General features: G+C 43.2%; 1 protein-coding gene across 2 annotated transcripts in view; it reads right to left on the reverse strand.

Moving 5' to 3' along the window:
* Positions 1–12,874, reverse strand: part of CCNK (cyclin K) — a 32,253-nt gene extending 19,379 nt beyond the window's left edge. The window contains exons 1-7 of one of the 2 annotated variants that reach the window (XM_019518586.1): positions 12,764–12,874; positions 11,489–11,755; positions 10,412–10,493; positions 9,495–9,626; positions 7,003–7,108; positions 4,941–4,998; positions 1,627–1,796 (exon numbers count right to left, since the gene is read on the reverse strand). In XM_019518586.1, the coding sequence (XP_019374131.1) occupies positions 1,627–1,796; positions 4,941–4,998; positions 7,003–7,108; positions 9,495–9,626; positions 10,412–10,493; positions 11,489–11,685 (745 nt within the window). In that variant the 5' untranslated portion in view covers positions 11,686–11,755; positions 12,764–12,874. Of the gene's footprint in view, positions 1–1,626; positions 1,797–4,940; positions 4,999–7,002; positions 7,109–9,494; positions 9,627–10,411; positions 10,494–11,488; positions 11,756–12,701; positions 12,721–12,763 lie in introns of those variants that run through there. The other variant, XM_019518587.1, reaches the window with a different exon arrangement.
* Between the last annotated feature and the right edge of the window lie 271 nt (positions 12,875–13,145).

Raw genomic sequence — 13,145 nt, forward strand, 5'->3', positions numbered from 1 at the left:
AAAAAAAAAAATTAAGGAGCATAATATATGCATATCAATGTTCTCTCTAAGGAGTAACGGTCTGTGAGCATGCCACCACAGTCCGGCATGGGACACTTATCAAAGGGGGCTGGGGGCCAGAGCCAGGGGCCAGGAGCTGGAGCCAAGAGGCTGGGGGCCAGGGGAAGGAGGCTAGAGCTGGGGGCCAGGGGAAGCTGGCTGGGGGGTGGAGGCTGGGGCTGGAGGCCAGAGGCTGGGGTAGAAGGCTGGGGCTGGGAGCTGAGGGGCCAGAGGCTGGGGCAAAGGCAGGCGGCCGGCATGGGCTCCGCCGGCTCTGGGTAAGTACTCTGCTCCCCTGCATCAGGGCCAGGGAGTGCAGCACTTTCCCAGAGCTGGCGGAGCCCGCGCCAGTCTCAATCCCTGCCTTGCCTCACCTCAGGGAGGAGCCGCCGCCTGCCCCAGTGAGGCTCCGCTGACTCCAGGACACTGCTCCACGCCCCGGCCCTGACGCCATGTGCCTCCTTGCTCCCCGAGGCCATGCAGGGGAGCACAGCAGTGTCCTGAAACCGGTGGAGCCTCACTGGGACAGGCAGTGGCTCCTCCCTGAGGTGAGGAAAGGCAGGGATGGAGACTGGGGTGGGGGGCTGATACAGGCTCCGCCAGCTCCGAGGACGTGCTCTACTCCCCGGCCCTGATGCAGGGGAGCAGAGCACTTCCTCAGAGCCAGTGGAGCCCTCACCAGGCTCCTGCCCCAGCCTCTTCCTGGTGTACGGCCTTGAAAAGGCTGTGCACAGCCACACTTTTAGTTGTGCGCAGTCGTGCATGCATGCAACTTAGACAGAACCTTGATGCATATATATGTAAGAAGAGAGATACTGGTGTCCTAACAGAGTTCTATATGTACACAGCCTGGGTGGTACTGATACATGACTTGATGGCTTATAAAGGACGAGGTTCAGTTGTCCAATAATACAGAGGTCAGTGTACATCATTCTATGGTGTCACCAGCGAAGAGACTTCCTTTGGAGCATCAATTTCTCATTCTCCATTAGGGGAAATAATGTTGTATTAGGCAAGGATGGGAGCTCCATGCTATTTCTCTTCACAAGCTAGTCCTGCTTGTAAAAATGTTGTTTGTAAGATGTCGGGATAGAACTAACATCTGAGTACCTTTAAAAGGTCAGAGGAGTTATTATGCAGTTTTTACTCCATCTTTTAAACTCCAATTGCCTCCCCTCCATTGTAAGATGTACTGCAGTAAAAAATGAAAATGTAGCACAAATGAAAATTAGCAAATCAAACACTGAACAAAAAAAATTGTTCAGGCACAAAGATACATATATACTCCATGCTAAGACCCACTGAAAACCTGATCACTATTTACCCTTTATTCCTTGTCCTGTCGGTAGAGTCAGTTTTCTTGGAAAAATATAAGCAGAACATTTCTGACTACTGGGCTCACCACTGAATATGTCCTGTGCCAGATACACTTAAACAAGATTACTTTGAGCAATAAGTGTGATCATGCCGTTTAGGGAAAAAAGCCACCCAAACCAGGAAGTTATAGGAGAAACTGACCAGATCTCATTTTTTTTTTTTAAAAGACTGCAAGTACCTAATTTGGAAAAAAAAAATCACTGCTGGTACCTTCCAGAACATCAACAGGTACATCTTGAACAAACTGCTCCCACCACCTTCTGTACATTGGTTTTGATGTCCACTCCTGAATTTCAAACTTGCATAAACGGCCTGCCAGATACATAACTGCAACAGCTATGATCTCAGGTTCCCACTGCAGTGACAATGTAGTGCAGAGACTAGAATATGAAAGAACAGCCAGTTTAAGTCAGCTCCAACAGCTACATCACAAATTGGAATATGTGGTATCTACTATTTACTGATTAGACAATTAAGATGACCATTTTAAGATCTTATTCAAACAGTGTTAATGAACAAAACTAGGAATCTGTTTGCTAGACAAGCTAATTTGCCAGACTCAATACTTTATGTAGTACCAGTAATCAGAAATTAAGTTTGATTTTACCTGTACAAAGAACATTACTCTCAGCAATAATAACCACAGAAAGAAGTGAATAATTAGCTGAGACATTTTAGATGTAGCCTGACACACCAGGATAAAGTTTTCACAATGTAAGGGGGAGGGAGGGAGAAAAGGGTGTGCATTTAACTGCATCAAATTCCAGCTTGGATAATTACATTTTGCTTAGCCAAAAAAATCCTTTTATTATGTCAGCTGGATATGGTCTTCTGACCTAGACATGCATGCAGGGCTTCATTTCAATTGTGAAAGAATGCCTGCCTTTTTTTTCCTCCAGTTATTACAGATAAAATGCATTTAAATAAAGCAAAAACAACAAGGAAAGAGAGACAAGGAACAATAAACAATTCTACAACCAAGTCCTCAAAGCAAAGTTTTAGATTACTTAAATTTTTAGATCCAGTTCTAAAAATTTCAGCAGGTCACCTCCTGATTGGCCTTTGTAGCAGTGAATACAATAGTAAAGCTGATACTACTACAGCTCCTCTATTATTAAATGTAATCATGGGAAACTAAATTTGATTATTTAGTTCTAGCCAGCTGGTTACAACATTTCAGGCTGTTCACTCATTACAAAAACAGAGCAATCAAAATACAAAAAGGTTAAAGCAGAGAACAAAAAAAAAAAATCTGTATATTATGGATGCCTGAAGTCCATAAAACAGAAGTATACTTTGATAACAATGGCTCATTTAAAAATTGTTTTAACAGTAAAAATGCAAAAAGTAGTTTTAACACTTGCAAGATGTAAACTTTTAGCAGATTTTACATGTTTAATGTTGCAACTATAAACATATTTATGTTACTGTAGGGAATCTAAACCATTTTAACGAATGCTACATAGCAGTCCTTTTAATCAGGCAAGAAAGAAAGAGAATCTTAATTGAAGTACCTATAGTTGAAATCCACATTGGTGACAGTAATGAACAACACTGGATGAATTCAGTGCTTTTCCAAAGCACATATTCTGAGATATTAGTTAAAACATCATATAGCCCCTACAATCACCTCCATGACATTGTTGTCTAACATTGGCCAAATTTACCGAGAAAAAATATTTCTGTAGAACAGGGTTTGGCAACATTTCTGGGCAGAGTGCCAAAAACCCTGCAACTTTGACTTGCAAGATGTTGGTGTGTCAGGAGCGGATGGGGCGGAGAGCTATGAGGGGCCCAATCCTGGTTGAGCTGTCCCAGACCCTTCTTTGCCATCTGCCCCAAGCTGCACAATACTGAGCAAAATACCTTCACATGTGCTATGCTCTGGAACCTGTGCCAGGAGTTGCCTACCCCTGCTAATAGATGCTAGCCCTGCATGCTTCACTTGGGATCAGAAAGTGAATTTGCTTTCTGTTCTCCCTAAAGTATCTTTATCTATGATAAATATGATGCAAGTCTAATTGTGTGTGCTGATGTGCTTGTGCCAAACACCTTGCTCATCTCTAAAAGACTGTTACCACTATCTGTGCAACTGCTTTACCCCCACTTGCCTTATGCAGGTATCCACAGCTTAGCGCACACGCTACCATTCTCAAATGTGAGAACCTAACATACTTGAATAAAATCAAGCTATTTTCAGAGAAGCTGTTCCTCAACACTGTTGAACAAAGCCAAAAGGAACTGTTGGTTCTCACACCCCTTGGTCAATCGGGTCACTTTTTGTCTCTACCTAGGCACCTGAGCTAGAAAATATGAGCCTAATCACTAGAGGCGCACCCATACATTGGTCCGATATTGGATTGGCACTGATATAAGGAAAATTTAATATATTGGAACTTATCAGGCTGAAAATTTAGCCGATAAATGGCCCATGCATGAGTGCAGCCATGGCACAGCACAGGTGGCAAGGAGCACAGTCCAGCAGTGTGGAGAGCTGCCTCTAGCTTGTAAGTCTGGTGTGGTAGGAGGGGGAAGGGAAGGAGCTGCGGAGGGTAGATCAAGGCCCCTGTGGGAAGGGAAGCATGGGGCTGGGGCAGGGGCAAGGGCAAGTACTGTCCAGCCAGGCAGGGTGGGCACAGGATGGAGCGGGCGAGGGGTGTGGAGGGGTGACTCCCACTGCTGTGCGTCCCTCGGCCAGGAGCCACTGGCTCATCTGGGAGGGCAGGGGCCGGGGCTGCACCAAGCTCTTCCTGGTGAAGCAGGACTGCGCGGGGAGCGAGCCTGCAGCCACAAATTTGCCATAGCCCCCTCCCATTGCAGCCCCACCGGGAAGAGCTTGGCCACTAAATTAGCAGAAATGACTCAATACCCAGAGATCACATCTATTAACTGAGGTGTCATATTAACATACCGACCTTTTAAAAATAAAGCCACACTTAAAACTGCAATTGGAAGTAGTTTGATCAATTCAGCAGTTACAGATGGTAAACTAAGAAGAAACCATATATTTTTTCTTTTCTAAATGCTGACTGATGTAATAGACTTGAATAAAATTATTTACAGCTCAATCTACCTTCCTACAACACCAAACCATTAAAATATGTCACACAACAGCTAACTTTTTGAAAAATCCTCTCTCCCAGTCCAAGATAATCAGTTATATACTTCTCTTCCTACAGATCGTTAAAGACCACTCAGATCTATTTCTGTGACTCAAGGGTTTGACCAGCTGCTTTTGGATCTTATTTGGGGTGGAAATGCTCCTATAGCTGGCTTTCCCTCTGTTGTTCCCAATCTACTCTCTCACCCCTGAATAAGAGTCTTTGAGTCTTTTCTTTAAAGGGGAGAGAGACCCAAGTGATTTATAACATATCTGAACGGTCTCCACTGTTTGCAGAAAAAGGTATAGCTTGAGTTCATCTAGGTGGAATTAGAAAGGTCAGGGTCCAAAATAAAAAAAGTTGTGGTAAGTAACTGAAATACTTCACTGTCAAAAATTATAATAATGTGTGGAAACAATTTACCTGTCATTTACAAATGTCCATGCCATCTGAACCAGTTTCTGGATTTTGTTTTTATCTCCTGAAAAAGAAAAAGATTGAATGATAAATTAAAAGTGCTTGAAAATTTTTAATGGAGTAAACTAATAAAAAAAGAAAGACTTTGGAATATTTGGAAATATCCCCAGAAAATTTTAATGCTCTTTGTTTAATAGTTGCAAGTGAATTATTAAAGCTGCAAGACTGCTTTCATATGTCATATCTCTGTAAAACATTTACCTTTTGCACTAATTTTTTTGAGCTTTCTGAAATGATAGGGATCCCAACATTTATCTTTTAAGTGGAAAGAACACCGAAGTGGTGGTTTTCTGTTCAATGGAATAGAGGCATTCTTTCTTTTGGAGTGAAAAACAGAGAAATATGACATTACAGGACAAAAGCATTATAGGACGGTTGTGTAGGATGAGCAATTGATTTCCAAGGATTTGGGTTTTCCGTTTCACGTGGGACAACAGGGAAAACTACAGATTTCCTGTTTTTAAATCAGAGAAAAAATGGATTTTACTTTTTAGCAGAGAAACCTGCAGATTTCATGGCTTTGCAGAGAGCTCTACAGGCCGGCAGAGTTCCAGCCTGCAAGAGCTAATTGCAAAAAGGCTGGGGAAATCCCAGCCTTGTCCGGAGGGAGAGGGGGAAGGGTGGGGCCAGAGGCTTGCACTCACCCAAGGCTTGGATCAGGCTCACTGTTGGTTCCTGGAGCCTGTAAAGTAAGTGGGGGCTGCAGGGCAGGGCTGGGGGAGGGAAGCTGGCTAGGGGCTGATGCAGATCGAGAATGGGGCTGCGGGGGGGGGGGGGGGGGTGTGCCTCTGTGCTTGCTCCCAGGAGCAGGGCCAGGCAGGGCAAGGGCAGCAGTGTTCCTCTGCAGGCCGTACATGCAGCAGCTGGCCAGGGGCAAGGGCAGTGGTGCCTCTCTGTGGGCTGTACATGCACTGGCTGGCCAGCTGGATGGGGAAGCTTGTACACAGCAGTGCCACTGCCCCACACCGCTTCGCTGCATCCAGTCGCACACGTGGCTCTGTGTGAAGCAGCACGGCATTGGTGGTGTGGTGTGGGGTGGTAGCAGCCACTGAGTATGAGCCCTCCCAGTTCAGCAGAAAGGTGTGTGTGGCCTGAAGACGGGTACTGACTAGGGTTTAGGGGAAGGAAGGAGAGACGGAACTTGCACACAGCAGCTGGCCACCGCCACAACCCCATACCAATGTCGCATGATGGCGCAGGGCACTGCCAGCCACTGTGTGTGACACCCCACCCCCTGCTCCTGGGAGCAGGCACAGAGACATTCCCTCCTACCCCCCCAATTCTCAATCTCCCTCCAGCACCTTCCCTTTTTCTCACCCCACCCCTTCCCCCCCACACACTTACCTGCTGGGGGTGGTGTATGTCTGTGCCTGCATGTGTGGGGCTGGGGAGGCTGTTGGCGGGGGGAGGGGAGAAGAGGGGCACCAGCAGGGCTGTGGAGGGGCAGGGCTGTGGGGGCCTTCAATGTTAATCATGGATTTTGGAGTTTATCATCAGAAAATCTGTGATTTTTCATCAGGGAAAACCAGGATCCCTGGTGATTTCTGATGACAAGGAATTGAAGTTGAATGGGTCTGAGCATGGAAAGAGAAAGTATAACTGCAAAAAGTACTTTTGCCTGAGCTATCAGGGCTAAGGAAGCCAGCATCAAGACCTTCTGAAGGCATTCCATGACAGGAGAAATGAACTACTGAAATCCACTTGTCTAAAAACAGCAGTTCCAAAGTGAAAAAGAAATATGATCTACTAAGACTAAATGCCTTAGTACCCTCATTTTTGCTCAGGATGATATGCCAAGAACATTTACTTTTGAAAATATCTACTAGCTCTCAGTTTGTGGGGTTAGGCAACCTCTGTCTAAACTCCCTTCAGGAAAATAAGATTAATATTCATTTTTCCTTTATCAGGTGGATTAGTGTTTGCAAATAACTTCAGGTCAAATTGCTCTTTTAGTGGTATACAACTATTACTGAAGTATACTAAAAATATTTTATTTATTATTGATTACCTTTGAGTTGTTTGGCATACTTGAGAAGGAACTGATAAGGATGTTCCACTTGTAAATCAAACTTTATAGTCTGTAGCAAGATTCTTTCTAAAACCATCACTTCTTCCTAGAAAAGATGAGAAAGTAACCATAAATGAGATTACCTCTTCTTTCGCTCATTAACGTTTGATATTTGTTTGAAATGTGACTATACAGCAGTGGTCTCCAACCTTTTTAAGTAGGAGATGACACCTTTAGCATTTAAAAGCAACCTGAGATCTACCGTGCACAGCTGCCACCCCATCTCCCCCCAACAGGTATGTCTGTGGGGAGGGAAGGTGGGGGGCAGATTGAGGTAGAGGGAGAAAAAGATATTTGGGGGCACACCTCCCCAGCAGGTATGTCCCACCCAGCCTGGGCTCTACTTAACCCTGCTCCTACCTCTGCAGCACCATCCCTCACCGCTGGGACCTCAATCTAGCCCCTGCCCCTTCCCTCCCCTACAGAGTGACCTGCTGGGCTGGGGTGCATGCATGCATGCACGCGGGCACTCAGCCCCTCATCCCAGCCTCAGAGGGACTCCAAGAGGCTCTGAGATCTACCACAGGAGGCTCCAAGATTTACTGGTGGATCAAGATCCACTGGTTGATGACCACTGCTAAACAGTATCCCCAGGGAAACAAGGTTTGACTGCTCCATTACAGCTGCCTCAAGTAGTAAAACAGAAACTTCAACATAATATTTATGAGAGATGCCAAAGTAAATAAAATCAGAAAATTAGGCAACTTTTCTTTTTCATTTTACATTCAGTATTTTTAGAAGAGCTTTTAATATTGTGGTGTAAAAGCTGAGTAAAAAGTGAAGGAAGAACAGGGGAAAAGTAGCAAAACTGACAGTACATAAAGCATCAAATGCACAAAACAAAACGAAGACTTTTATATACCATATTTCCTTAAATTATTTGATTTAATGCTTAAACAGGAGAGGCTGGATTCACATAGGGTAATCTGACATCAATTTTTTAATTAAATCTCAAGGTGCCATTAGGATGATCATGATAAACAGGTAAGCATACTTAACAGGATGAAACTATAACCTCTGCCTAAGTGAAAAGGCTCAAGGGTATTTTACAACTTTGCCTTCATCTATTATTTATATAGAGGCATCAAAATCAACACAAAAAAATAAATTATGGGCTTTGGATTTAAAATATCACTACTTGTCCACTGGATTCTAAACTCTACTAAAAAAAACCTAAAAAACCAACAAAATAAATAAAATAAACAAGAGAGCATCTGTTTTCTTAAAGGATCTTAAAAACTTTGTAAGTCATACATAACAACTGCTGTTGTAGAATTTGGGACGGCAGATCAGGCAAACTGACCAGCAATTTTCTGAATAGACGAGCAATTTGGGGCATCTCACTTCAGTATGATCATCCTGACAACCTTACTTTTTCAAAACTATCAGCTGGCCACTCTGTGAAATATAAGAACCTTTTAAGGTGTCTCAAATTAAGCACCTAAGAACTGAGTAATCCAAAAAATCACTGTGTTTTTAATGGTAGCTTTTTGTAGCAACTGAAGAAAAAAAAAAAAAAAAAAAAAAAAAAAAAAATCAGTCAAAGCAACTGAAACTACTAACATACCGTGGAGAATAAGAAATATTTCTTAGAACTCATACCATACACTTGCTGAACTGAGAGGAGTTTTGAAAAACTAAGTTTTTCTATGAAAACAGTGAGAGCTAAGGACTTTTGTGGGCAACTTCTTGTATTGGATCAAGCGTATAGTTAGACTGATACCCGAAAGCTAGTCTGTGTCCCTCCTACTATGCAGTTGGTCCAATGAAAGATATCACCCATAAAAATCCTTGACTCAAGTTTTCTTATTTCTTTTAAAGGGATAGCCTATAATTAAAAAAAAAGTCATATTTCTCTGAAAAGTTGTAGTAATTATAGTTTCAAGTTTGCCCCTAACATTTTAATAACTGAAAGAAATTATAAGAGTATTTACCTAGCTTTCCAATTTTGTGTATTTATGTTGTCAACTTAATATATTGTCTTTTCCCCAAGAAATCAGGTTCTCCTGTGCCTAAGACACCATTCAAAGTAACAGGAAAATTAAGAGACTTAGGCTTCCCTGACAAACTTAACTACACTGGAAACTAAAGGCAGCAGCTTTGCCCTCAATAAGAAGAGGAGTAAGGTGTATTAAGCAGCTAGCTATCACTTTAACTTCTACTTGTCATGCAATAAGAGCAAGCATATGGCAGTAAGTTTGCATAATCTCCTACGGTAAAGCCTCATCTTTTTGCCCCATGGTAAATTGTTTGTATGTCCATACCTTTATGAAAGTTGAAGTTGTCAGTCTCCCTTCAAATGAGAATCTAACTTTCCTGCTGCTATCTCAGAGAGAAATAAAGCCTTAGCATATAAAGAATATTAACTTAATCTACTAAATATATTAAGTTGTTATTACATAGACAAGAATTTAAGCATAACTTATTTTTACCTTTGGGTCATCTCCAAACTGTCCAAATTGTACATCGTTTAATAAACTACGAGCAGTTTTGATTATATCTTTACATTTTTTAGGTGTTTCTTCAACTTTTCCTGCCAGGAAGAGACAGCAGGCTCCAGTCACCTACCGAAGAAAACTTGTTCAGAAAGGTGTCTATGTATTTAAATGTAGCATCCTAAGTAAAACATTGCCAATTTCAACTATCAGGCTATAAGATGCTCTCTGTCATAGAACAGTTAACATAATTAAAAGCTGATGCATTGACTACAGTAGTAGAAGCTAAGTTATGTGTAAAGTAAAGTAAATATAGGCTTTTGGATGATTGCCCATTAAGCAGCATTTTATGATTAAAAATATAAACAGTTTCTGCCTTAGCACAAAATGAACATTGCCTCATGAGGGTTTTTAAAATGTAATTATGTAATTTTTATTTTTATAGAGCATTTACCAGAAGCTGCAAACCATAAATTTTAACACTTTCTTCAGAATGAGATTAGCATAACAGAATTACAAACAGCAAGGCTTATTTGCAGTAGGTCATTTAACTGACTGAGTGTACACAGGGAGAAATGGTAAATTTTAAGGTTTGATATTCAACATAAAACATTTAAATTTTCATTTCAAGGCAACATGTTTAAAGGATCTGATTTATCCTTAACATGATAAATCACACAAATTAACATTCTCCATATTAGTCTTTTTCTGACATACTTATGCGACTCCAACATGTAAGTTAAACTTTACACACACACACTTTAAGATGCAATCTTGACAACAGTTTTCAGAACTTTTTATCCATAAAACATGACACTTCAATAACTGTGCCTCACATCAGCCATTTGCCACCACCTTAAATACTGCATACTTAAAACATCCATTGCACTTAAGAATCAATGCTGTAAACTTACATATCTTGGGAACTGCTTGAAGGAGTGAAACATATAAAACCGATGAAAATATATTATTCCAGTTGCCAAAGTGTCATAGTGTCTATGCTACAGGATAAGGATTTAAACAGAGCATGAAGCTTATTTAAAGTAAGAGATGGACGAAAGAAGCAAAGAGAGAAATATCCAGCTTTCATCCAAATAAATTAAAACTAATAATAAGGACTTCATTTAACATGCAGAGGAGATAATTCACAAAATAACTTTCACAACAATCACTTCATGAAAATATGAGGCTCCTTCTCTAAAGATCTTATGAGCTGGCATGGACAGAGAGTCAAGATGATGCTTACACAGGGGTCCACATAATTCCACTCATTTAACTTAAAACCCACAGAACTGGATCAGAAAAATGAAATAATTACAGTAAGCCTTGAGGTGGGTCATTTACCATTATAAAGTTCTTATGACACCCAAGTCATACAAAGGGTAGAAGGACTCTGACCTGCCTTGATCCTTTTGAGCATATATTAACTAACTACTACCCAGCCATTGCAGTTCCAGGGCATCTGCAGTGCCCTTTACCTTCCGTGCTTTTACCTAGTGTTTCAGTTATTGCTGTGTGTTACAGTTATGTGAGAGGGCTGAAATGGTGATTTGGGGAATTCCCTAGATAAATGACTGAGAAAACAAAGGATTAGACTTGATAGACCTGGAGGCCCTTCATGTTGCTCAAGAGGTATCCAGTGGAAAAAGTTCCAGAACTTAAGCCTGAAGGATTTGTGCAAAGGCTTGAGGTAAGAAAGCAGGTACTTCTAATCTCCAAAATCACTATATGATTGAAAGCTCTATAATCTCATTTCCCCTTTATGCTGTCATTTTATCAACTGAATCCTTGTCAATCAAACAGAAGAAATAAATTAGAGTAGAAATACAATACATTAAAACAGACATTTAACTATCAAAGATGCTTTGAAAAGATGACTAAATTTCAAGAACGAATAAAAAAGTACAAACTATTCTTGCTAGTAATAATTTTTCTAGTGTTGTTGTTATTTTATAATGCAAATAGCGGCCTCAAACCAACTCAAAGGATACAACCCAAGACGTGTTCCCACATCAAATATGAACCGGGCCCCTTCTCGCCGGTATCGTGCTTCAGTAGCTGGATCAAGGCCTTCTAGCTGTGATGGTGTGTGCGCCAAGTCTTTTTTATCCCAGTACCAACATGGTTTTGTGTGGTCCAGGTTTGCCAAATTTACAGATGGGCTGGAATTTTCTTTATTCTCCTTCATTTATTGAAGTAGAATGGATCCTGCTTGGTAAGTTTTCAAAGGGTAGATTTTCAAGTAGCAGCTCCAGAACCTAAAAAGAAAGACATGTCTTTACAAATGGTGCCAAAACAAAAACATTTCCACCCTCAGATAAGCAATTTTCTTTACTTATACAAATTACATCAGCAAGTTCTAAGACCTGAAAGTGACCTCAGAAAGTGGCTGATTTTGCTATGAGCATGTAAACACAGCATGTAAGTTTTTAGATTAAATTTACAGTACTGGCACCATGATCCAACTGCTCCCTAAGTCTCTCTACAAATGATCTTCAGGTGACTTGTCCTCTTTGAAAGTCCACTATTCACCCCGCTATAGATGACAGAACCAGCAAATGGACAATAACGTCTTGGCCCCGGGTGTTCTCAGCCACCTGAAAATTTCCTTTATGAGCAGTGCCCATGAGGTGATGCGGCAACTTCGGTCACCAGCTTCAAAAGAACCTATGATGGGGGGCTGCAACCAGAATGACCTTACTGCAAACCAAGTTTGTTTCATTTTACTTAGACCAGTGCTGCCCACCCACGCCTCCAGCTTCTAGGGCAGCAGTTCCCAAACGCGGACAGACTGCACATCACCAATTTAAAATGATGCAACCTTAAATACCACCAGCAATTTTTTGTCATACAAAGTAACTATAATGCATCTGTTAAGAGTACTGCTGGTGGTGCCTGTTCCAGAGATTGGGAACCGCTGGCCTAGGGGATGGGGCAGCTGACAGCGCCCCAAACGTCCGTCCCGCGCACAACCGATCCGTTTGGTTTTGTTTCTCAAGCTGCCACCCTCTCCCCGCCCCCCCGCTCGTCCCGTACTGCCCTGGCTCCTGCCCTCTCCCTACCCGCCCCGCAAGCCCCGGCCTTCAGAAGGGCTACAAGGGCATCGCGAGCGAAGGGGCCCGGCTCGGCCGGAGGAGCTCACACGCTTCCAGCTGCCGCCTCCGCCCTGCCTGGGCCCAAGCTACCCCCACCACCCAGCTCTACCTGTCCCCGGCCCTGAGGGCCCGGTCGGGCCCCGCGGCCGCACTCAAGCCTCGAACAAGCACGGGAGCCACCCGGGACGACGCAGCCACTAAGGGCGACAAGGCCCGCACTTCATGCACGGCGCCATCTTGGGCAAAGCGTCCGAGCCCCGCCGACGTCACCACGTCCGCGCCGCGCACGGCCTCCCCCTCCGCGGGCCTCTCCCCGGTACGCGAATTGGGAGGCTAGACTGGCACTCACGCCCACCAATCGGACGGCAGATCCGAGGAAAGGCCAAGCGCCCACAGCCAATAGGTATGCAACCATGGGGAGGGGTTAACCACTCACCAATGAGGGGCGAGGGGGCGGCCGAGCCCATTGGTTGGCGGCGGCAGGAAGGGGGCGAGGCGCAGCGTGGGGGCGGGGGCTCCCGGCTTAGCCAATGGCGGCGGCGCGGCCCGGGGC

The sequence above is a fragment of the Gavialis gangeticus genome, unplaced genomic scaffold, assembly GCF_001723915.1.
Source record: "Gavialis gangeticus isolate Ggan-Ray unplaced genomic scaffold, GavGan_comp1, whole genome shotgun sequence".
In the NCBI taxonomy this organism is placed as follows: domain Eukaryota; kingdom Metazoa; phylum Chordata; order Crocodylia; family Gavialidae; genus Gavialis; species Gavialis gangeticus.